Source organism: Impatiens glandulifera, chromosome 8 (genome assembly GCF_907164915.1).
Source record: "Impatiens glandulifera chromosome 8, dImpGla2.1, whole genome shotgun sequence".
NCBI classification, from domain to species: Eukaryota; Viridiplantae; Streptophyta; class Magnoliopsida; order Ericales; family Balsaminaceae; genus Impatiens; species Impatiens glandulifera.
In genome coordinates, this window is record NC_061869.1 from 46,914,034 (window position 1) to 46,938,729 (window position 24,696).

The 24,696-nt window shown below is 34.3% G+C and overlaps 1 protein-coding gene across 5 annotated transcripts; it reads right to left on the reverse strand.

Annotated features, from left to right (window-relative positions):
* Nucleotides 1–7,572: 7,572 nt before the first annotated feature.
* On the reverse strand, nucleotides 7,573–21,828 carry LOC124912500 (flap endonuclease 1-like). Of its 5 annotated transcripts, none has more exons than XM_047453134.1 (17): nucleotides 21,737–21,828; nucleotides 21,411–21,527; nucleotides 21,266–21,324; nucleotides 20,337–20,396; nucleotides 20,199–20,252; nucleotides 20,080–20,128; nucleotides 19,314–19,361; nucleotides 18,657–18,722; nucleotides 18,508–18,558; nucleotides 15,293–15,412; nucleotides 15,108–15,192; nucleotides 14,675–14,756; nucleotides 9,067–9,181; nucleotides 8,930–8,986; nucleotides 8,676–8,719; nucleotides 8,526–8,580; nucleotides 7,573–7,973 (listed from the first exon to the last, which is right to left on the reverse strand). In XM_047453134.1, exons 1-17 carry the CDS (start codon nucleotides 21,746–21,748, stop codon nucleotides 7,818–7,820), a joined length of 1,230 nt encoding a protein of 409 aa, XP_047309090.1. In that variant the 5' UTR covers nucleotides 21,749–21,828; the 3' UTR covers nucleotides 7,573–7,817. The 5 variants fall into 5 exon arrangements, with proteins under 5 accessions (XP_047309090.1, XP_047309089.1, XP_047309091.1 ...); XM_047453133.1 differs by having other exon boundaries at nucleotides 8,526–8,583; XM_047453135.1 differs by having other exon boundaries at nucleotides 7,836–7,973; nucleotides 8,480–8,583.
* Nucleotides 21,829–24,696: the final 2,868 nt, after the last annotated feature.

Below are 24,696 nucleotides of genomic sequence, written 5' to 3' on the forward strand. Positions count from 1 at the left end.
CCAGAAGGCCAGTCCACTCCCCCAAGTTGATCTTTACATTACGAGCAACTCCATAAGTTGCACTTGGTGCCGAGTTGACTACTTTAAGCCACCCTTTCTCCTTAGTGTACCTGATCCCCAGTCTTATTGCCTCCTTTACCTCTAGAAAATTATTGTTGGCTCTCGTATCCAACAAAACTTTAAACATGTGGTTTCTTACTTTAGTTTCCACAAATAGTCGTCATTTCTTCGCGAACTTTGCCTCATTAAAATTTGCGGTAACGACACTAAGTATGTTTAACGACCCCAATCGAGATTCATCGTGAACGCGTTCTTGCTCTTCCATCAATGTTGATAGTTTATTCTTCATAGGGCACTCTCTTGCTTTGTGCGGCCCTTCACAAAAGAAACACTTTTTCCGGGATCTCTCTACATGTTTCTCCTCCCGATCTTCTCTACCATTGGGTTTGGTAGACTTAATTGGGTCTTCATTATTGTAGATATGATTTCCACCATTTTCCCCCTTGTCATTCCTCTCATAGGTCGACTTTGGTATCTCTTGCCTTCTCATTTCGAAAAGTGATTCAGCCACGGCAATAGCGGTGCTTAGATCTTGGACACCACGCCGTTCCAACTCCAGCTTCGCCCACATTTGTAGACCATCAGTGAAAGCGAACAAGGCTTCGTCGTCTGAGTAGTTAGGGATTTCAAGGAGAGTAGCGATGAACTCCTTGACATACTCCTTAATACTCCCTCTGTGTGAGAGCTGCCGCAACTTGGCCCTTGCTTCTCGAATGGCGTTTTCAGGATATAATTGTCTCTTAAGTTCCTCCTTGAATTCACCCCATGTATTGATAGAACACGTACCTCTTTCAATGTCGCTACTCCTTCACCTCCACCACAGCATTGCGGTGTCTTCTAGGTATGTCGTGGCAGTATCTATCTTCCTCGCCTCTTCTACTAGGCCGAGTGCTTTGAAATACTGGTCCATACTCCATAAGAAGTTGTCGATCTCTTTCGCATTCCTCTCGCCTAAATACGCTTTAGGCCTTGGAATGTCTATCCTTATCGGATTGGGGACTCCTACAGGCACGCGTCCGCACTCTTGCGCAACCGCCTTCTTGAGTAACGCTACATCCTCTTCGGTAGCTTGTAACTTAGAAATCATTACCTCGAGTTTCTCAGTCAAGGTCCTGATTTCACCAAAGAGGGTCTGCTCCACGATCCGAGCTTGCTCTTGATATTTGGACAAGCCTTCGTTCAGGGCACCTTGCATTCCTCCTCGGAGCTCGTCTCTCTCCTTCTTAAACTCGACAATGCGTTCCTCTAGGTCCCCGTCATTATCTTGTCCGTACGCCACGGTGAGTTCTACCTTCTCCAACTTGGCGATAATGTCAACGATAGCATCTCTTGATCTTTCTCTTTCTTTGGTAGCTTTGGATCCTCCCGCATGAACTTTGCGAGAGTTCCTACCATCTTCTCCGGTCCCGTGGGGAAGATTCTCTACTTCGTCCACGACATTTGAACTTTCATCCGATCTCTTCGTCATTTCAGCTCTGATACAAATTGTCACGGGCTTAGTCTTTTCACTGACGATCCGTGCGGCACTAGTTACGATCTTCGCAAGAACGAGTAACTAGTTAGCCTTACTCAACATAACACTCGACGTTTAATAGAATTGACACAAGAATTCTAGAGAAAGAGTAACTTTTACAAAGAATAGTATTATATTACTCGAATACTTGGTGATTTACAATGTAATACCTCAAAGGTATTTATAGGACTAATTTTAGCTATTACATTAATGACACACTAATTTAGGACATTCTTTATAAGTTTCAATTAGTGATGCACTAATTTAGGGATTCCTTCTAATTGCCAATCAATGATGGACTAATCAAGGACATTCTTTTTAAGTATCAATTAGTGATGCGCTAATCAAGGGAATGCCTTTCAACTCTCAATTAGTGATGCGTCAATCAAGCACCTGCCTTCCAGCTATAATATTTCTTGCGTTGGACTTAAGCGGGCTTAACCCTCCTCCTCTTCTTGGGCCAGGAATATTGGGTCGTGACATTCTCCTTAAGCCTCCTCTTCCTGGGCCAGGAAGATTGGGCTGTGACAAATGTCATAGGTGGGACACTCTCAATAACGATGTCTAAAAGTTCGAACACATAATGTCATGAATGTGATATTCTCAATAACGATGTTGAAAGACAGTACATGTAATGTTGTAAGTGTGACAATCTCAATGACGATGTCAGAAGGATAATACAAGTAAAATCATGAGAGAGACATTCTCAATAACGATGTGGAAGGATTGTAAACGTAATGTCGTAAGTGCAACATGCTTATTGACAATGTTTAAAGGATCATAAAAGTAATGTCACGGGCGCGGCATTCTCAATGACGATGTCAAAGGATCGTATAGTTATCGTCATAAGAATGACCATGTCGATAATGATATGAAAGATCATCCAAGCAACATCATAAGCATTAAAATCTTGATAATGACACGTAAATATCATACACGTAATGTTGTAAGTGTGGCATTCTAAATGACGATATTTAAAGGACGTAATGTTGTAAGTGTGGCATTCTAAATGACGATATTTAAAGGATCGTACACGTGCTGTCTAATTGAGAATTTTCATTAATATTTCTGAAGGATCGTACATGTATTGTCGTTATTCTCAATGAAGATGTTTGAAGTATCGTCCACGTAAAGTCACAAATGTGACACTCTTAATGACGATGTCTGATGGTTCATCCACGTGTGTCGTCATAGTATGACAATTTGAATGATAATGTTTGAATAATTGAACACTAACCATCATAGGCTTGACAATCTTGATAATGATGTTTAAGGAATTTCATAAATGTAAAATTATCAATGAATATGTTTGATGGATGGTCCATGTAATGTAAGAAGCATGACATCCACAATGATGATGTTGAAAGATTGTATGCATAATATCGTAAATGTAAAAATCAAAATATTGGTCTTATGAAGCAGATATAACCGTTGAGCAGCAAATGTATTCGTTGATACTTTTGCCTACTTAAGAAGACAGAAGTCAATTTGCTTCAGCACCTTTTTGAACCGTTGTTAACTTTGAGAACAATTCATTTGCTTTCAAATCTTTCAAGCTTTAAAAGTTCTATAAGCCTCTAAGTATGTTAGAGTTCCAAAAGTGTATTACAATATTACCTATTTTGTGTGAGTGGTGAGCATTGTAAGTTGACAGGATTTGTTTTTGTTCAACAGAGTGAATGTATTGGAAGATCGAAAACAAGCAGTAACTAAGCCCTAGTTGTTCAACTGAGTTTGCATACGTGTTTGTTGGGTCAAATTATTTTGACTAAGGGTTGAAATAATTTAACCACTAATATTTTGATGATGAAATAACGTATGAGTTTTGATACAGGTGTATTGAAACAATATGTTATAAGAATTGGATCTAATGAGGATCATTAGACTGATTTTGGCCTTCGTTGCATTAAATTAGACGTAAGTCTAATAGAATTAGACGTACAGTCTAACTCATCGGAGTTAGACGTGTAGTCTAATAGACGTGTAAAGAATTAGACGGATGGTCTAATGAATACGCGGAATTAGACGTAAGTCTAATAGAATTAGACGTACAGTCTAACTCATCGGAGTTAGACGTGTAGTATAATAGATGTAAAGAATTAGACGGATGGTCTAATGAATACACAGAATTAGACGTAAGTCTAATAGAATTAGACGTACAGTCTAACCCATCGGAGTTAGACGTGTAGTCTAATAGATGTAAAGAATTAGACGGATGGTCTAATGAATACACGGAATTAGACGTAAGTCTAATAGAATTAGACGTATAGTCTAACTCATCGGAGTTAGACGTGTAGTCTAATACATATGTAATTAGACGGGTAGTCTAATTGATATTCGGAATTAGACGTACAGTCTAACTCATCGGAGTTAGACGTGTAGTCTAATAGAAAGTGAAAGTTAGACGTGCTTCTAACTCCTTCAGATAAGTCTGAGGTAGAACCGGAATTAGACGTGTCAGTCTAACTCAGTGGAGTTAGACGTGCCAGTCTAATGGTTATTGAATAATTAGACGTGTGGTCTAATTAATGAAAGTTAGACGTGCGTCTAACTCCTTCAGACAAGTCTGAGGTAGAACCGTAATTAGACGTGACAGTCTAACTCAGTGGAGTTAGACGTGCCAGTTTAATGGTTATTGAATAATTGGACGTGTGGTCTAATTAATGAAAGTTAGACGTGCGTCTAACTCCTTCAGACAAGTCTGAGGTAGAACCGGAATTAGACGTGTCAGTCTAACTCAGTGGAGTTAGACGTGCCAGTCTAATGGTTATTGTAATTAGACGTAAGTCTAATTCTATTAGACCAGGTGGTCTAATAGACGTTTTTCTATTAGAAGGAGATGACCTATTTCATTAGACTGATTTTCACAATCCGTCTAATTGAAATACGTCTAATGCTCAGTTTAAGCAGTACGCTTTAATCTAGCATTTCTCCTACCCACGTGCTATAGTTGTACCCTACTTCTGCTCCACTTTCTAGTGAAGATTAGTACAGCAGCTATATGCATTCAATCAAGGAATGCCACGTAAGAGAATTTTCCTCGCATTACCCGTTTTGCAGGTACATCCCTGATGGAATATTCGACGCACTACCAGTTCTGTACGGCCACGATCCTTGTGCTCAGAACCTGCTGTGTACAATGTAGGCTTTCCAATGGAAAAGTGCCATGTATCATTCTTGAAGATTCGACCGTTAGCTCCTGATCAGTATTTAATCAATCCTAAGGACAACGGACAAAGAACCTGACGAGTGACTTTGCCTTACACAATGAACAAACAATCCGATTTTACAGAGAGAGAAACTACTCAATCATTTTGCTTACTGAATTCAAACTGTGAAGCTTCTTTCTGATTGTACTGTGTGTGAATCGAGAGAGAGAGCTAGAATCAAAGCACCTTTAGTTGAGTGATATTCTTCATCTTGTAATTGAATAGAAAGTGTTCTGTTCAATAGTGAGCTAAGTGTGTGTAAACTGTATTTGATTCTAATCATCTTATAGTGAATCCTTCCGGTGGTTGGAAGAAGGGGTGACGTAGGAGAGTTTTTCCGAACATCCATAAACAAATTGTTGTGTTCTTCATTTTTGTCATCTATTCATATTTCATCTTGTGCTTCAAACCCAAGTAAACAATTCCGCCTTGAATCCGTTTCAAGTGTTTACACAAGTTTGCGTAGAATAGAAAACGAATTAAATCCCTAACATGATTTCTTTTAAACTATTTTTCATAAGCCTTCATCCTTAGCCAGACCCCCGTCTCTATCGATAAAGCCGATCCTATCAGTGTTGTAAACAAACTGAATATCTTATTGAATATCCTTCTCAAAGGTTTGAGAAGAAGGGGTGACGTAGGAGTTTATACTCTGAACATTCATAAATTTTATGCTTTGTATTGTGTGCCCTTCCTTATCTTATCATTCCTGTTAATCATTTGTTGCTTCAAGCCTAAACAAACAGTTTTGCACTTGACTTTGTCAAGAGTTTGTGACGGCTTGTGTAGAGTAGAAACGAGATAATCAATCTCTAACAAAGTTATTATCAAACGGTGTGTGTGTAAGCGTTCAACGTTGCGATACCCCGTCTCCTTCGGCGATCTTAATCCCATCATATATATATATATATCACTTACTTCTACCCAAAAAAAAATAATTATTGAAAATAAAATTGCATAAATGATGCGAAAAAGAGTAAAAAAATAATATAATATATATATATATATATATATATATATATATATTAAACATTAATTAAAAAAATAAAAATAAAGTAAAATAAATAAACTTATTAAATAATTAGATTAAAAAAATATTAAATTGGATTATCCAAACCATACTCAATCCAATCCAAAATTAATTTATATTAATCAAGTAAAGCAAATCTAACACAAGTGAAGGAGGTAAAAAAAACTCGCAAACATACATTATCATATGCAACAGTTCAATCACCAATAATAAAGTCTAGAGCCAAACATGTTAGAATGCGACGTGAATATAATCGCTGAGATTCGTGGAATGCATATTGAGATTTGAGGAATACAAATTGGGTTTATAAAACAGAGTACGAGTATTCAAAGAAAAACTCAAAATAAAATCAGAATTGTAAATCTGTAGGTCTGGTATGATTTGCTGTTTGTTTGTTTCCAATCAGATACTCTAAGATCGTTGTTTGTCATTTTTTAATTAAAGATATGGACTTTCTAGCTTTGATTTTGACAATTTCTCACATTTTTTGCTTTTTAATGAGATGACGCTAAATTATTTTTTTTTTAAAAAGTTTACGAATTTGATTGATATAATTTGAATTTAATATCGATTGAACAAAACGGATTGAATTTAATCATTTTCTCACATTAGGGGTTATATTTGTTTTAGACAAATAAAAATCTAATTCTTAGTTATCATGTTTTCATGTTCTTTTGCAATTCACAAGTTTTGTCTTGATCTTATTGTTTATAAGTTGATGGTGGGTTCAAACGTGTATTCTTTGGGATCTGTTTTCATTTTGGCATGCCACTAGAAATTTGGTCTTTTATGAATTGAACAACAGATCTCAATCTCTTGAATAGTCTTAGTTACCATTTGATGTTTTCTCAATCTTAATAGCTTTGTGTCAATTGTTTTTCCAATGAATTGAGTTGAAATTTGTCTCATACTATTTTTTTCTTTTGTATTATTTTACTCTATTAATAAAAGAATTTAAATATTTTATCAAACAAAAAAAATGCCTTAAATTTATGGTTTCAAGAGTAGGGTTGGTTAATAAGTAATAACTACTAGTAACCCCATATGTCTTGTGAAAAACACAACAAAAATAAATATGGTGAAAACAGTTCTCTCAAATATTGTAACCTATATTGTTTTAATAAGTATACATTCTAAACAAATTTGATTACAACGAATACACATTATTCTTATGTTTAATTATAAACAATGATTTGCAATAATTCTTGGAGGTGATACAAGAATTGTAAAGAATAACAAAATCTCCAAAATTGATGACAGGCATGACTCTCATACCTTGATTTTAGATTGAATATTTTATTTTTTTTAATTTAGTAAAAAATAAAAGTGTATTAATATATAATAATAAAATAAAAAATATTAATTTAAAATATAAATATTTTAATGATTTATTAATAAATTAAGTGATGTGATAAAATATAATATTAAGTGATGTGATAAAAAAAATTATGTTTATTAATTTTTGTTATTTTTAACTCAAACTCAACGAAGCCCAAACACCTCACCCATTCATAAATTTATTATAACACTTGAAATCACACATGTCAACATTTAATCTCTTAACATTTGATCTCTTAGGCATTATTCTTGTCATTTCAACTATTTTAGTGAATTACTAAAATTTCATAATCTTTTTTCCACGCAATATATTGACGTTAGTCTTCGGCGGTTGGTAACTTTTTTTCGCACAACATTCTACGTCATATCCATTTTTAGTTATTTTATCAAACACCTAAATTGAGGTAAGGCGTGGTGTGGGGTTATAGAAAAAGAAAACCATACATTGAAGATTCAACATATATAAATTGACAATAGTTTCTCGTAAACATATAGCTAAAACAAAGTTCTAAGATGAAGCATTATTTAAGGAATGACAACAAAGTTGTTTTGTGCTTCCATACAAGAAGTTTTTGAAAAATGTTTTTCTTGACTTTATTTGCATAGTAACACAAATTCAAGTACACAAATAGTTGACAAAAGAAATAAACAAATAAATGTTTTATGCTTACCAGCAAATGGGATTGAGGATCATGGGCTGAAGTAAAGCCTCGCGATTCGACATTCTTGTCGTGTGGAGAACATCAAGCTGCTTAGCTACATTCAGAAAAGGCACGCTAGGCTTTATAGTCAATTTGGGGGATCCAATAACACATCTAACTTCCTGTCAATCATTACCAAAACCAGGTTTTCATAAAGAACAGAACATTTAGCAACAAACAACCTAGAGGTCATAGATTCAAGTCTTCACTCCGGACCAATTGGGAAAAAAAAATGATAACACAAGATCATTAGTCTATTTATATACCTACCAGTAAAATATTTACAACAATGTCTTTTGTTTTCCTTTTAAATATTAAATTTTGTTTTAATAGAGCTACCAAAGATAAATTCAAACATACAACCAAAATGTTGTAGAAAACTTTTGAACACTTATCCTAACTCAACTATCAAGTCACACTTAACCTAACTCAACTATCAAGTCACGTTAAACTCGTAACAATTCCATCTACTTCTATATATTTAGATCTAACATTACCAATCATGTAGATAGTATGGTAGAATTTCTCATGCAACTTTGAGCCTGATGTTTTGCCTAATTACATCTATAAAACTCTTTACTTCCAGAAAATCTTTGGTAAAACTCAACAGTAACATTACATAAAATACCTTAATAATTCAATCTTGGATTCTAAGGATGTTGGACGAATCAAACCTTTTGTTTAACAGGTACCGATGAATTCATAGCTGGTTTAAAGAGCAACTTCGATCCGCTGGAAATGAAAGTTGACACATTACACACTGAAAACGAGAACATTATTAAGTAAACAAGTCAAGCATATTTCTTAGTGGAAATAGTTTTCACCTGTCTTGATTTGACTTGTTTGCCGCTGTAATTTTTTCTATGGACTGAGAAATGAGTTGAAGAAACATGTTAAGACACTATATAGGACCCATTTGGACACACTTTCTGTTTCTGGATCTGAATTCATATAAGAACCGTAATAAATTTGTGTCTGACTAATCCATATGAGAAATCTAACAGAAAATGTTTCGAAACGGGGATTATGAGACTTTAAAACACAAGTAAAAGTATTTTTGCTAATATTGCAAGCTTACCTTAGTAACTTTGTCATGGCTGAAGCTATTTTGACCAACAAGAAATTCCATCAAACCCTAACGTGAGAGAGATTAATGCCAATTTTTATGTAGTTCTTCTACAAGCTAAGGAAAATGAAGAAAACTAGTATTCCTACTTCTTTGTCCGGAGAAGTAGACTCGATATTAAGTTGGCTGCTATCAGTGTAGACTTCTGGTTCCTTAAAAAGTTTCCGTACAGCTTCATATCCCCAGTCCTCTGGTACTTTATACCTGCAATGGGTGAAGGATGACATATCAATAAAAAGGAAGAAGAATCTAAAGGATGTTCATTCACTTTTCCTATATTTCCATTAGTTTTGGGTTTGAAATTGGCTTCATTTGAAAACGCTATTATAAATCAATCTCTCATCTAGGTGTTGTGATTCCGGATGAGATTTTGTTTGGGCATATGAATTTAGTCCAGCCCATATTTAGATACACCTAAAAAAGGACTTTTGATATGTTTACTAAAAATCACGATGATCATAAAAACTGAATCTTGATTTTGAGATCCAGAAAATAATATGTGGATCAATTCAATATACCGGTAAGCTCATTGTATACGAACCTTGAGTACTATCATAAACTCACTATATCTGTAACAGATACAGATGATAGGTTTGATGTAATGGGTCGGGCTTAACCCACTAGTAGTTAGTTAGTTTATTAGGTATTAAATTATTAACTAAGACTTTATCATAAATAATAAAGTATAAATATTAAGTTATTAACTAAGACATCAACATCAGTGAAGCATGTTAACGATAGTTTAGAGCAAGAGAGACGAAAGTGGCAAGAATGGTAAGAAATGTTTTAAGGGAAGTAAGAAAAATGGGAGGCAGTACCAAAATTGAGAAAACAAGAAACAAAAATATTAGGTTAAGGGATTAAAATTATTTTACTATTCTCAAAATTTTATATATTTTTATTTTGATCCACAAATTTGAATTTTTTTTGAAAATTTCCTCAAAACGTATCTAAGCCGTATCAGATTGGTCAACCTTACGAAAAGTCAACGATACCCGTTTTTCTGTATCGAATCCATATCCGATACTCCAAAAAAAAATTAGAGTATCGGTGCTACATACATCGAGCCATGTTTAATATAGTTCGATTCTTCCTCTCAACTACTCCATTTTGTTGAGGGAATCTTGGAAATGTCAAGGGACGACGAATCCATGGTCGTCACAGTACTTATTGAACTCCTTTGATGTGAACTCTCCTCTACGATTAGATCTCATGGCCTTAATGGAAAGACCGCTTTCTTTCTTTACAAGAGCTTTGAACTTTTTGAAATTCTCGAACACCTCTGACCTCTCCTTCAAAAAGTACACCCACGTTTTCCTTGAAAAAACATCTAAAAAGAGGAGAAAGTATTTTTCTTAACGAAAGAACTCGGATTGATTGGTCCCCACACATCAGTGTATACGACTGACGGTATGAGTTCAAGTGGCTTTGTAGCTCTTTTTTTCTAATAAAAAATTTGAGAACGTTGAGTTCTACTTCTCATTCGGAGTGCGACTAATCCTCGCGGATAAGCATATATCTTGCAAACACACATAATCATTTAACTAGACGAGCAGAACTTGCCAGGGCTCAAACTCCTTTGGAAAATTCTTCCATAACTGTTTTCTAAGTAGGCATCATTCACACAGCTTGTCCGGATTGTGGATGGAAGGTAGGTCTTTCACCATTTTCTTATTCATTAGAAGTTCAAGACTGCCAAAGTTGAGATGCCCGAATTGTATATGTTCAAAAGAAACAATCTATTTTTTGACATAGGCACCTTAGCAATCAAGTTATTTCTATCATCTCTTATTATGTTTTTTCAAGTGGATGTCATAACATTTTTTCCAATAATTGTCCCAAACTAAGAATATTATTCTTCATGTTGGGCACATAGTAGACATTTGAGATGAATTGATGACTTCCATTCTTCAAGCGTATGAAAATTTTACATTTTTCCTTTATCGTTATCATTGACTAATCTCCAAAGGAACATTTCCAAATATTGACTCATTTAAACTCCATGAACATGCTCCAATCTCCACACAAGTGGTTGTTTGCACTAGTGTCTCTTTTTGTAGGACTTTTTCTTCTACACGATTTGCCCTTTCTTCTATCTTGGTCGGGTATCCATACACTCAGATGCATAATGACCAAACTTGTTGCAATTGTAGTGCACTTGACATTAGATTTTTCATACCTTGGCCATTAGTCTCTTCCACACCCTCTTGTAGCTTGTGAATATCGACATCATTCTCCATTGTTGAAGTTATTGTTGGGACTACCTCTTCCTTGTCCTCGAGCTTGGCCACGACCCCATCCTCTTTATCTTTCATGAACGTTATCTTCTTTTATATTTTGTTTAAGTAATTTCTCCATGGCCTCCTTTTGTTTTTGCTTCCTCGTTTGTTTTTCCTCATAGGCTTGTAGAGAGCCCATGAGTTGCTCAATAGCATAGTACTCAAATCCTTATTCTCTTCGATGTTGGTAACAATAAAATCGAAGCTTGGATTTAAAGTACGAAGAATTTTCTCCATGACTTTGACTTCACCAACATACTCACCATTTCTTTTTAATTGATTAACCACTACCAATACTCTAGAGAAGTGATTAGAAATTGTTTCGGATTCCTCCATAAACAACAATTCAAACGTACCTCTAAGAGTTTGAAGATGAATCTTTTTAACTTGCTTGACTCCTTTGTTGCAAATTTGAAGTTTATCTCATTCTTCCTTAGTTGTAGTTGTATTTGAAATTTCTTAAATGCATCTTCATCTACCGATTGATAGATGAGAAAGAGAGCTTTCTTGTCTCTCTATATTGACTCCTTCAATATCTGAATTTGAGATTGACTTAGTGTGGTTTCATCATGCTCTTCGAAGCCTTTCTCGACAACGTCTCATGCATCTTGAGCTCCTAGTAACGCCTTCCTCTTTATGCTCCAATTGTGGTAGTTGGTCTTAGTGAGCATCGGAATTTGAAAGGGGAATCCTCTATTTTCCATCTTTGAGTAGGAGCTTCTAGCTCTGATACCACTTTGTTAGAAATTTGATTTAGGGAGAGAAGTTTTAAAGATGGATTCATATTTAAAAGGAAACTCTTTCTTATATTATTTTCTCTATACTCTTAGAATAGTGGGATTACATTCCTATTTATACTCATACTCCTAGTTTCTAAAACTCTCTTTAAGGTTCCATATCTATTTATAATATTTAGAACTTTCTAAAACTCAATGGAATCTTCTAAAGTGTTCCAGATAAGATTTCTCTAAAATCTTCTAGAAACTATATATATTATGATATTTGGGTTATATAATACTTATGAGCCCAAACTAATACTAACACTAAACATCAAAATTCAAATCAAGTTTATATTTTAACACTGTCCCTCATTACCAACGGATTATTATGGATTTAGAGTTTCATTTAATCAAGTTGGTTGTTGATGCGTTAACACCAGGAAGAAGTTTCAGGTGAGGTGGTTTTTTTCCGTTGTCGGAAGAAGTTCCAGATGAGACAACGAAGAACTTAATGGACTAAACAAAAAGTTCTATACTAAACATTGTACCTCAGCTTTCATTGTCCAAACCGCTAAATCTAATTTTTTATAAAATGAAATCAAGAATAGTAAGAAGATAGATTTAGCTAAGTACCAAATATTCATCCGATCTCGTTGCACTTTCCCTTTTTGAAAGTAATCAATTTAGAAAACTATGTGTGGGGTAAGAATCAACTCATTCTGTATTGGCGAAATCGCGAGATGATGTTGAAAAGTATTATTTGAATCTCAAAGTTTCAGTTTCAACATTACAATATCTTCAGAAAAAGGGTTATTCAAGGGATGATAATCAAACAATCTTGATGTTGCCGATATAGGAAAAAATGATGATTATAAGCAAGGTAGAAAAGTATCAGCAATGTATGGTTGGGTTAGAGCCATGCCTATGTAATAAAGCACTTGTTGAAACCTATTCGATATTTTGCGAGAAGGGGATCAAGAAAGCACATGAAATGAGAACTCCCTCCAAACCCCCTTATTCGACTCAAGTTTTACAAAAGTCATTGAAGAAGTCTATCATATCCATATGAATATCTTCTAAGTTAAGCATCGTCACAAGATGAAATTGATATTAACATAAGACCAACATCAAACAAGTTTCGGTTTAATCATATTATAAAGCAAATGTCCAACAGATTGGAAGTTGTATGGTGTGCTCAACTTCAAAAGTAAAAAGAATATGGAAAGTCTAATTCTATGTTGTTAGCCTATGTGACTCTTCTGCTCCAAATACTTGACTGACCGAAAAGAGTGACAAAGAAACTTTGGCCAACAAGGTTAATTTTTTATGACTTTATTTCAAAAATTAAAGCTATTAAGTTGCAGGGAAAAGAAGAAACAAGATAAGAGACTCAAGGAAGAATACGTGAAGAAAAGAAGGAGAAAAAGAGAGACTTGTTATATTTTTATTTGGTAGAAGTTGTCTCAGTTGAAGAGAGAAAAAGAGTTGCTCACTTGAAATGGAGAAAAATATTTCGGACTGCTCAACCAAAAAACAGCAGGGCGGCAAAACTCTTATGTCTCTTAGAAGCTAGGTTAAAAGATTGGAGGAGATGACTAATGGACTGTAGATTAATTGTCTTATTGGGTTGTAAAGTAAAAAATTGATTACTTATTGGTATGGATTGTAAGGAGGTGACATAAATAAAAGAAGGAAATAAGAAGGAGAAACATAGTGGGTTACGGAAGCGTGGTGGACCTCTGATGAAATATTTGCTCAACAAATAGGCAACAACTGATATTACATTTCATGGTTGACACTTGAGATTTTCAAATGGAACAAATGGAGTGTTGAACTTGGTGGACTACTATGATGCCATTCCACTTCTTCCAGGTCAAAGGAGTCCTGATGGGGGGATAGTGTAACAGAAACAGAGGATTGGTCCGATGTTGGGTCGGGCTTAGCCTATTAGTAGTTAGTTATTTATAACTGCTTTATTATAAATGGATTAATAGTTAGGGTTTATGATAGAGGATGTTTAATTTTCGAAGACAGAGATTGTTTCTCATTTCTTGCTTAGGAAATTCAATTATCAATTATCGTCTATAAACCTTAAATCTGTTACATTGGTATCAAAGCCATATATTATCTTGTTTCTTCATATTATTCTCTATAAACCCTAGATATGTTACAATATCTCTCCATTTTATAGAGAAAAATAAAAAAAAAAAGTTGCATATTAAAATTCAATAAATAGATAAATCACATAGGAAATGCAAAAATATCTAGTTTATTTGAAAAGGTAAAATTTATCTGGCAAGAGCTTCTCAAACATAACATAAGCATTAAATTTACTACCTAGCTAACCTTCTATAAAGCTAGAGCCCTTGCAAGTATTAGGCCTGGATTGATGTGGAGTTTTTGAGATTATTTTCAAATAACTCACAATGAAACTACATAGCATCGTTCAAATCATCAACCAAATACCAAATTACCTTCATTTTATTTTTATACTATATTTTAAATATTAATATTTATGATATTTTGGTCATTTTACCAAATAACTCATTCCTTACATCAAACAAGTTTTTTTTTCAAATAACCCAGATCAAACAAGGCCTTAGATTATTTAATATTAGACTAACAAATATCACACATCTTCGAGTTCCTCAAAATCAATATATAGTCAAGTGAAAATTCAAATATTAAATAATTAGCACCTTTCTCTGTTGATATTTTCCAATATCTTCTCTATTGAACCATGTAGCCGGATGAGTTTCAAGGAAGTCTTCCCTCCAACACCTGAAAGAACATATAATCTTCAGGAAATAGCACAATTTAATCTTCAAACCGATTTATGGGCATAATATAGAATAAGAACACTGGACACAGAGTTCTATCATCGAAATAAGTTAAGAGGATTGTCAATTTGAAGCTGACGATAGTCAAATGAAAACAAAACCCAGTTTTTATCTTGTAGTCAAATTGCTTTCACTGTAATGTATAAGGAATTTTCTGATGAAATCAGCTCAAGAAGAGAATGACCTCATTTGATTACAATTGTGTATCTGTATCTAGATTCCAAATAGTGTTCCAAATGAAACGAGCATTTAAATAATTCAGAGATTCTGATCATGAAAAAAATAAGCATACCATAGATGGTGTCACAGTAATCACAACCACAAAGAATGCAAAGATCTATGAACTGATCCATAGTTAAATTCAACTCCTCCAAAGCCTGAAAACATAAATAGAACAGGATATCACAAATCAAATATCCAGTGAAGAATGATAAAGATTAGTGCATTTAGCTCTATCCTTTTCCCCATTTTAAGCACCTTTGAAACTACAAATTCCATCACAGGGACTTTTTTTGTGATAGCATCTGTGAAATGCCTAAGCAACCTAGGTGCTCCAAAAGCTAGTGAATCCATGTCTTCTGATGCCATGGCATAGACCTGGAATAAAATAAGCAAATTTGAACAATTCTAAATCAAAGCTTTCATCATTTGACAACATAAATTCATTCTGCAAAACTTTTTCACAAATTAAAAAGTAAAAGAAAATAAATAGAAAACGAAAAGCTATCCAATAGTAGCTAAAATAAAATCGAACAACCAAAGTAACTGTAATATAGCCAACTTTATTTAGTTTTTTAAAGGAAAACTTTTATATCAAGAAAGAAGCTCACTAGTTCCAGAAATTGCACCAAAAACTCTTTTTGTTCCTCAACTTGCGGTAGACTCGTTTTGCTTTCGTAACTTTAAAAAGTGGCTCAAAATAGTTAATGTCGTCATTTTATGGTTAACTTCATTGATGTCTTGATACACACTTTAGAAAAATAAAAATAATATTTTAGCCAAAGATTAAGAAGGTGCAAAATTGTGTATATAAGATTTCAAAACTTATTGTAGTTAACAAAGAAAAAAGAACGCCGGGAAGTAATTTGAGCCCTAGTTAAAAGTGAAAAATGAGCTCGACACAAGCTGAGAGGAAGTAAAATGAGCCATTGATGCAAGTTGGGAAAAAATGAGCTTTTATCCTTTATAGTGTGAACACAATAAAGCAAGCTAACAGAAAGAAAATAAAATATTAAGTGAAAAAGACCAAAGGAATTATAACCCAACTCACTCCCATTCATTGCAGGTTCCTACTTGCGGCGGTCTCTTTCACAAATAAATCACCCCTGATTGGCACGGTCCCGGAAAGTAAAACTCCTTTTTGTTTCCTTCTTGTTGCTAGATCCCTCTGACTTGGTTGCCTCTGTTTCATAAGATTTAGTCTTCCCCATGTCTCTTTGAGTGTGCTTCTTAGCATCAGGATTTTCACCCCTAATTACTTTAAAATCCACCAATCGAACAGCCGCAGCAATGGCAAGTTCTTCATGTCCTACTTCCTTAGTTCGGTTTCCGCACACGGTTGCAAACCAGATAAAAAGTAGAACAATTTATCTTCTTCGAACATGTTTTTCACATCCAACATTAGGGAGCTAAAATCCCTCACATAATCCCTGATCGAACATGTATGTTTCAAGTTCCGAATGGATTCTCTTGCCTTCCATGACGAGTTGCGAGGCAAAAACTACTCATTCAGTTCACGCTTTATGATCTCCCACGAGTCAATCTTCTCCCGATTCGCACTCGCATCATCAGATAATCGCGCTCTCCACCACAGCTTCGCATCCCCCGCAAGGTACATGCTTGTGATCGAGACTCTTTCCTCTTCAGGGATCTTCGCTGCTGCGAAATAAGTTTCCATATCCACAGAAAATTCTCTAACTCTTTGTCACTTCTCACGCCGCCAAAGGGTTTTGGTTTCGGTACTTCGAATCGAGATAAAGAAATCTTCTCACGCCGCCAAAGGGTTTTGGTTCCGGTACTTTGAATCGAGATGAAGAAATCTGTTTCTTTATCTCGATTCGAAGTACCGAAACCAAAACCCTTTGGTGGCGTGAGAAGTGACAAAGAGTTAGAGAATTTTCTGTGGATATGGAAACTTATTTAGCAGCAGCGAAGATCCCTGAAGAGGAAAGAGTCTCGATCACAAGCATGTACCTTGCGGGGGATGCGAAGCTGTGGTGGAGAGCGCGATTATCATATGATGCGAGTACGAATCGGGAGAAGATTGACTCGTGTGAGATCATAAAGCGTGAACTGAAGGAGCAGTTTTTGCCTCGTAACTTGTCATGGAGGGCAAGAGAATCCTTTCGGAACTTGAAACATGCAGGTTCGACCAGGGATTATGTGAGGGACTTTAGCTCCCTAATGTTGGATGTGAAGGACATGTCCGAAGAAGATAAATTGTTCAACTTTTTATCTGGTTTGCAACCGTGGGCGCAAACCGAACTAAGGAGACAGGAATTGAAGAACTTGCCATCGACCATTGGTCCATTGCTGCGGCTAATCGATTGGTGGACTTTAAAGCAATCGAGGGTGAGAATCATGATGCTAAAAAGCACACTCAAAGGGACAAGGGGAATGCTAAATCTTATTAAACAGAGACAGCCAAGTCCGAGGGATCTAGCAACAAGAAGGAAACAAAAGGGAGTTTTGCTTTCCGGGACCGTATCAATCAGGGGTGCTTTATTTGTGAAGGAGACCACCGCATTAAGGACTGTCCAAAGCGTGCAAAAGTAGCAGCACTCTTGGCCGAGAAAGATAAGGAGTCTAGCGAAGAAGTTCCTGCAAGGGTGAATCCGATGCAGCTATTGAGTGCCTTGCATGTGGAGAAATCATTTCCAGGAATGTGATTGATGTTTGTGAAAGTCTGCATCAATGAAAAAGAAGTGATAGCGTTGGTTGATTCGGGGGGTCACACATAATTTTGTTGCAGACCGAGAAATTCAGAAGCTGGATTGGTGATGTCCCCACACAAGGGCCGATTGAAGGCCGTGAATTCTGAAGCCACGCAAAATAAAGGCATCGCCAAAGCCGTCCTCCAGGTGGGAAGTTGGCAGGGGCAGGTCGAGTTGATGGTTGTTCCTCTAGATGATTATGAAGTCATTCTAGGACTTGAGTTTCTGGTCCAAGCGAAGATGGTTGTGATGCCTCACTTGGAAAGGATTTTCATTGGTGATCCCAAGAGCCCCTCATTCATTGGGATTTTCATTTATAGTCTTCTTTGTAATTGTTATTTTTGAGCGAAATAAAATTATAAAGTTGGCGTGACCCGTAATTCTGTGTGTTTTCTACTTTCCTACATACTTATTGATTGTTGTGAGTTCGTTGTTTATTTTTTGCGAGAAATAAACCTCGGTGTTGAGTTTGGATGATTGTTTTGGTGCGCAAAACAAGCCGCACAAGGGCGAAAAAGTTAGTAAAAATTTGCTGCGTAAGTTGCCCTGTGAAGGCACGAGAGTTTTTAGGTCAACTTTTGTATCATAAACCCTAAACGAACAAGCATAAAGACCAAAGGTGTGAACACGAACAAGCCAAGGAAAGAAACCAAAAGAATTAGAATCCAATCCACTCCAGGAAATCCCATTGTGAGCAAGTTCCCTACTTTGTTTAATCGTGAAGAAAATCGCCAAATGTGATGAAAAAGAAACCAATACCTCTCTAGACTTGCAAAGCATAGAACATTGGGCTTCTGCTTCTGATGGAGCCTGAAATAGATGGGAAGTATATCAACGACGGATCAATCTAAGACAACCTAGTAGCTAGAAGACAAGCAAATAACATGTCTTTTTGACTATTCCATCACCTGAATACCAGGCAACCCCATAAGTCTTACAAGTTTCTTGCAGTCTTCCTTGTGCTTCTCTGTTACCTTCCAAACCAAAAACATTTTAGTTACTCATAGTCATACAAGCAGAGATCAAGGGCTTGTTGATCTAGAACTTTTTTTATAAAAATAAATCTTGATCAGTTAAAAAATGGATTATTTGGATTAAATGACCAAAATATCCTTTGTATTTGATATTTTATATTTTTATAAAGAATTCAAATAAGTGTTTTTGTATGTAGTCAGTGATTTGAATAACTTGATAAAAAAAGAAGGGATTAATAAAAGTCCACATCAAACAAGGCCCCAATATATCCAAGGAATAAGCTTAGTGCAATCAGATCATATGTGGCTTTGACAGCATAGTAGCATACATTGAGAAAGTGAGAGGAGTCTTAATATGCAAGGCATTATATGTGACAAATTCAACTTTCCTTGATGAATGGATTCAATGAACTACATTTACACAACCTGTAACGTTTTTAAGATTTGGTATAGACATTGTTTGTATTATTAGAATTCTTATTCACGACAACTCTTTTAATACAAATTTTAATTTCAAAAAAGTGAGATGAGTCGTAAGGCAGTAAGAAGAACAGAGATAATGGGAGAAAATCCAAATGTATCAGAACCCACCTTTACTGTTTGTCTACTGAATTTCTTGATATCATCCTCATTTCCATGCTATAACATTTACCAAAAAAATGAATTATCAAGAAAGAAGATGATGGAAAACACAACAACATCTAACCTATGTTGCACAGATACAAATAGGGTATCGTATCAAATACGATACGGATACGGCGATACAACAAATTTTGAAAATATAGAATACGATACGTTTAGGATACGTAAATTATTAAATATATATATATATATATATATATAAAAAATAAATTTAGTATTAACATAAATAAAGATAGAAACTCGGAGACTGTCAAGCGCGGACAGTGCCTGTCGAGCTTGGGAAGTTGGGAAAAAGGCAGTAAAAAATAGATGGTAAAGCAGTAAGAAAGAAAAAGAAGGCAAAGAGGAAGGAGTAAGAGATATAATTAAGTATTAGGTCAAAGAAGGGTTTAATTTGTTTAATTTTAGTTTACTCTAAAATTTTAATAATTCCAGTTTGATTTTAAAACTTTTATTTTTTGAAAAATACACCAAAACGTATCAAAAAACGTGTACAAGCCTTATCCAGACCGTATCGGATTGATCAACCCTACAAAAAGTCAACGATACATATTTTGTCGGATCCGATACCCGTTTTTCCGTATCGGATCGACAAAATAAGAATATGCAAAATGTACTTCTATCCTAATAATAATAAAAGAGATGAGCAACACCAAATAAGAATATTAGGCCTATTAGCTTATGTAAAGCCTGGTATTAACCATGATTTTCTTACAATGAGGGCCTCATTCAATCCATCCACAGCGTCTGCTCTCCGCGAGTTACTGCATGAAAGAACTTTTCATAGGAAAATACAAACAAACTGGAAATGTAACCAGCTAGATCAAGAAATACCGTTTCATAAGCTCATGCTTTTTCAAATCTGGAGGCTTTCCATCAAACACATATCTAGTTAATGTCAAAACTCATTTAGTCACTATTAATTCACATGGATTCATTTCAAAAGAAAATGGAGATAGCATGATAACCTACATTGGTTTTAATCCAGCTTCTAGAATCGTAATTGTCCGGGATAACATTCCTTGCAGATGACTAGAATCCATAAGAACACAACTTATAAGCAACAATCATAATTTCATATTGGCCCCATTTTGAAACACTTTTAATTTTGTTTTAGTATATGAATCTAAATCCAGATACATAAATATTTGGAAACAAAACATGGTCCGAGGCTGATTAAAAAAACTGTAGGTTGTGTCGCATCTAGATCATAAACAAAGTTGTATGTAAAACATCCCACTATCCTTTCCTGGGTTGTGGCTGCTCTACCACTATATCTACAATTCAAAAGTTCGAGGATGGTAGAGACTAGAGAGTGTGGGCACTGAGCAGAGTCATAGAATGGACCATCGTGGAAGCCAAGTTTAAGAGTTTGTACTCAATCATCATGAAATGTTCATTTTCGTCTAATACCGACAGAAATGAAGGAATGTTCAGAAGGTCAAGAAAATCAGAAGAACAATGCCTTATTTGATTATTTGGATTATATCCACATAAACCAATGTATCATCATCAATCACAACTTCTCTCCAATTATTTAAATCATCAACTAAATATGAAAACACATAGTTTTACTCTTTATAACATTTTAAACATTAAAATATTAAATAGTAGTAGCCATTTCACTGAAAAAAAAACTGAGGAAAACACTTTTTCATCAAACAATATATTTTAATTGGAATAAACCCATATCAAACAAGTTTCAAATATGAAAATCGATTGTAACAAATAAACTATGATCATACCAACTGACTTTTGTGCAAAGAATGGGGGTATGGATAATAACTCAAAACTCATCACCCCAACATAATCTCAATTCCCAAGATTAAGTATGCTGAAAAGGGAATACCTAAAAAATGAATTATTAAGCAAACAACCAGAAAGAAATAGTTCTAACTTGCCTAGTTACTTCACCAGCATCGTTAGTAAGCAATCCATTACCATTTCGATTCACCACAGTCTGCATAATTGAGAAAGCCCCAATTCATAATCAAAAGTTTTGATTTGAAAGAGAGAAATTTAAGAAAACATGCCAGCACTACCCACCAGAAACTGATATATACTTATATTAGCATCGATTGCTATTTGGCGCCCAGAATAGCTCTCCAACTTCTGGAGTTTGATAGAAGTTGGAGCATTTTCAGTCAATAATTTTGTTAAACCCTGAACAGACAGGAAACTTTGTTAAACCCTGAACAGGTATGAAACTTCGTTAAACCCTGAACAGGCATGAAACTTTGTTAAACCCTGAACAGGCATGAAACTTTGTTAAACCCTGAACAGGTATGAAACTTTGTTAAACCCTGAACAGGCATGAAACTTTGTTAAACCCTGAGTCGGAAAGATATAAAGGGCATTTCTGAAGTACCTACCTTTACACCCATCGGTCGGTGACTGATAACTTCGAGCTTTATCCTCTTCGGGGGAGTTTGTCTATAGCCGTCGTCTGCACTGTGAATCGCGTTAAATTAGAGTCGTAGGTCGCGTTAAATTCGTGAGTGATTCGCATTTTGATTTATTTATTTTTAATTTGTTATTTACTAATTAATTAGTTTTTATTAATTCAAATAAAAACTTCATATATAAAATTAATTTATAAATAATAAATATTAATATTAAAAATAAATTAAAATAGTTAAATAGAAATTTATAAGTTAAATAGTAAAACAAATTTCTAAAATTTAAAATTTTAATAAATAAAAATAATTAACAAAAAGCAATATCTTTATTTACTAAAATAAATTTATTTAAGTTCATAATAATGAGTGGCACAATATTTTGACGCCCTAATAGCATAATTTATTTTTAATTTTTTATATTTGATGTTAGGTTAAAAATATATAATAATTTATGTATTATAATTGTAATCCTAGAAATCTCTTTTCTTAGAAAAGTTTGAGGTCCAAGAAATTTTAACATTGGTTTGCGTGTTGAGAATTTTTTAATAAACATCTTGTGACTCACATTTTTTCATATGTATATATATCGCTCGACAAACCACTCATTAATCTTAGTCAACTTCTCTTTTACTCTCACTTCAACAAATCAACAACCAATCTCAATTGATCACATACCACTTATCCAACGTCAAATCAACCACTAATCACCACCCGACATCCATCTCGTGACCTCACACTTTCAAATGCTCGTCAAACCAACCATTAATTCTCAACCTCACACTCGAAAAACCATCCACCACTCAACCTTCATCTCGTGACCTCACACTTTTAAATGATCGTCAAACCAACCACTAATTCCGACTTCACATTCGACAAACCACCTACCATCCGACCTTCACCTCGTAACCTCACACATTCAAATAATCGTCATACCAACCACTAATTATTATATATATATATATTATAGTGTTATTATATATATAATTATTGATAATGATTCAAACATTGATTTTAAGAATGAAATGTGAACATTTTAATCGTTTAAGATTTTTGAATTTTTTTAAATATTTTGTGTTTGTATTGTATTAGTTAATTTTTATATTAATCAAAAATTATTTATATTCATAAAAAAAAAAATATTATATATATATTTGATGAGAGAAAAAATGTATGATAAAAGCTAAAATGTATTTATATAAATTTAATGATGAAAAATAATATAATATATATAAGGTAACTACATTAAATATATATAGAGTAATGATACATACAACACTCTTATACAACACATTCGCATAGCACCTACCTCATTTGGAAAGAAAAAAAAAATATTTCTTAAAAAAATACAAGAAAAATATTTTCTCTTTCTTTCCAAATAAGATAAGTGTTATAAGAAGGTGCTATATAAGGGTGTTGTATATATCATTACTCATATATATAATATATATATATAATAAATATATAATATTATATATAAATATAAAATTATGAAGGTATATGCATTTATAACAAACAAAAAAAAAATATTTACATATATAAATAAAATAAATATGTAATATATGAAGGAAAGTGCCTTTATAACAAAAAAAAATTGTTTATATATATATAAATAAAATAAATATAAAAATGACGAAGTTAGGTGTATTTATAAAAAAACAATTATTTATATATATATAAATAAAATAAATATAAAAATTATGAATTATATGCATTTATAATAAAAAAAATTGTTTATATCTTGAATTAAAAAAATTATATATGTTAAGGGGAAAAATTAATTTAGAAAGAGAGTGGAGAGAAAAAATATGTTAGAAAAATTAAGTAATTAATTTTTAAACCGGCCAACACTTACAAGTTTTGAATATTTAATCTAAATAATCAAAAATTGAGAAATTATTAGAAAAATTAAAGTAAGTTAAGTTTAAACCGGCTAAAATACTTAATCAACTTCAAATTCCCTTGTGCAGGTACAACTCAAGTCGCAACGGATCGGTTGAAACCTTCTATTTAACCATCCAGACATAATCAAGTAAACCGGATTGACTTCAAGTAAACCAGTTTGACTCCCCTCACCGAATCGGCTGAAATATAAACCATATGAAGCATCACTCCCGACTGAAGATCTTAAGGCCAACGGGAAAATTATTCAAAGTGATGAAATCTGTGAAGATGACGTAATGAGAATTTCTTGGAAATGCACAAAAGAAAGATCCGATATAAAGCATGAGACAAATCTAATCATTACAGATCTTAACCAAATGCACAAGCAACCCTCACGGTACAAACGGCTACCTTCGTGCATGACTGCCACATGTACAAAAAGTAAGGCTACTTACTCTACCCGGTTCGGCTGACCAATCAACAGATGAGAGAGAAATATGATCGTTGTCACATTCTCTATATAAAAGAAGCCAAGAGCAGTAAAGTAAACAAACAACGCGCACGAGCTAAAAAAGAACTTTTTTTCACATAATCAATCCTGAAAGACATTCTGAGTTCATACAACCCTCTTGATTCAAAGTGAAACCGTTGTAACTGTTAAGAAATTTGTGTATTTTACCTTGTGTAAAAGTATTACATCATTGTGTGAGTGGTGTAACCGACGAGCAGTAAATAAGACTCGATCGGAGTGTATTTGTGGAATATTCTAGTTAGTGAATATCCTTCTCACTATTTGAGAAGAAGGGGTGACGTAGGAGATTCAACTCCGAACATCCATAAAAATTATGTTTTGTGTTCTTTATTTTACATTCCGACTCACTTACTCTAACCAAACCGAAACACTATTCACTTAAACCGAACCGGTTTTCTCTCCACCTTAACCGACTTCTCCTAATACCTTCCAAACCGAATCGTGTACGTTGCTTTAGATTGAAACAGACATTTTCGCACTTGAACTCGGTTCAAGAGTCTGTGACAATCTGTGTAGTGTT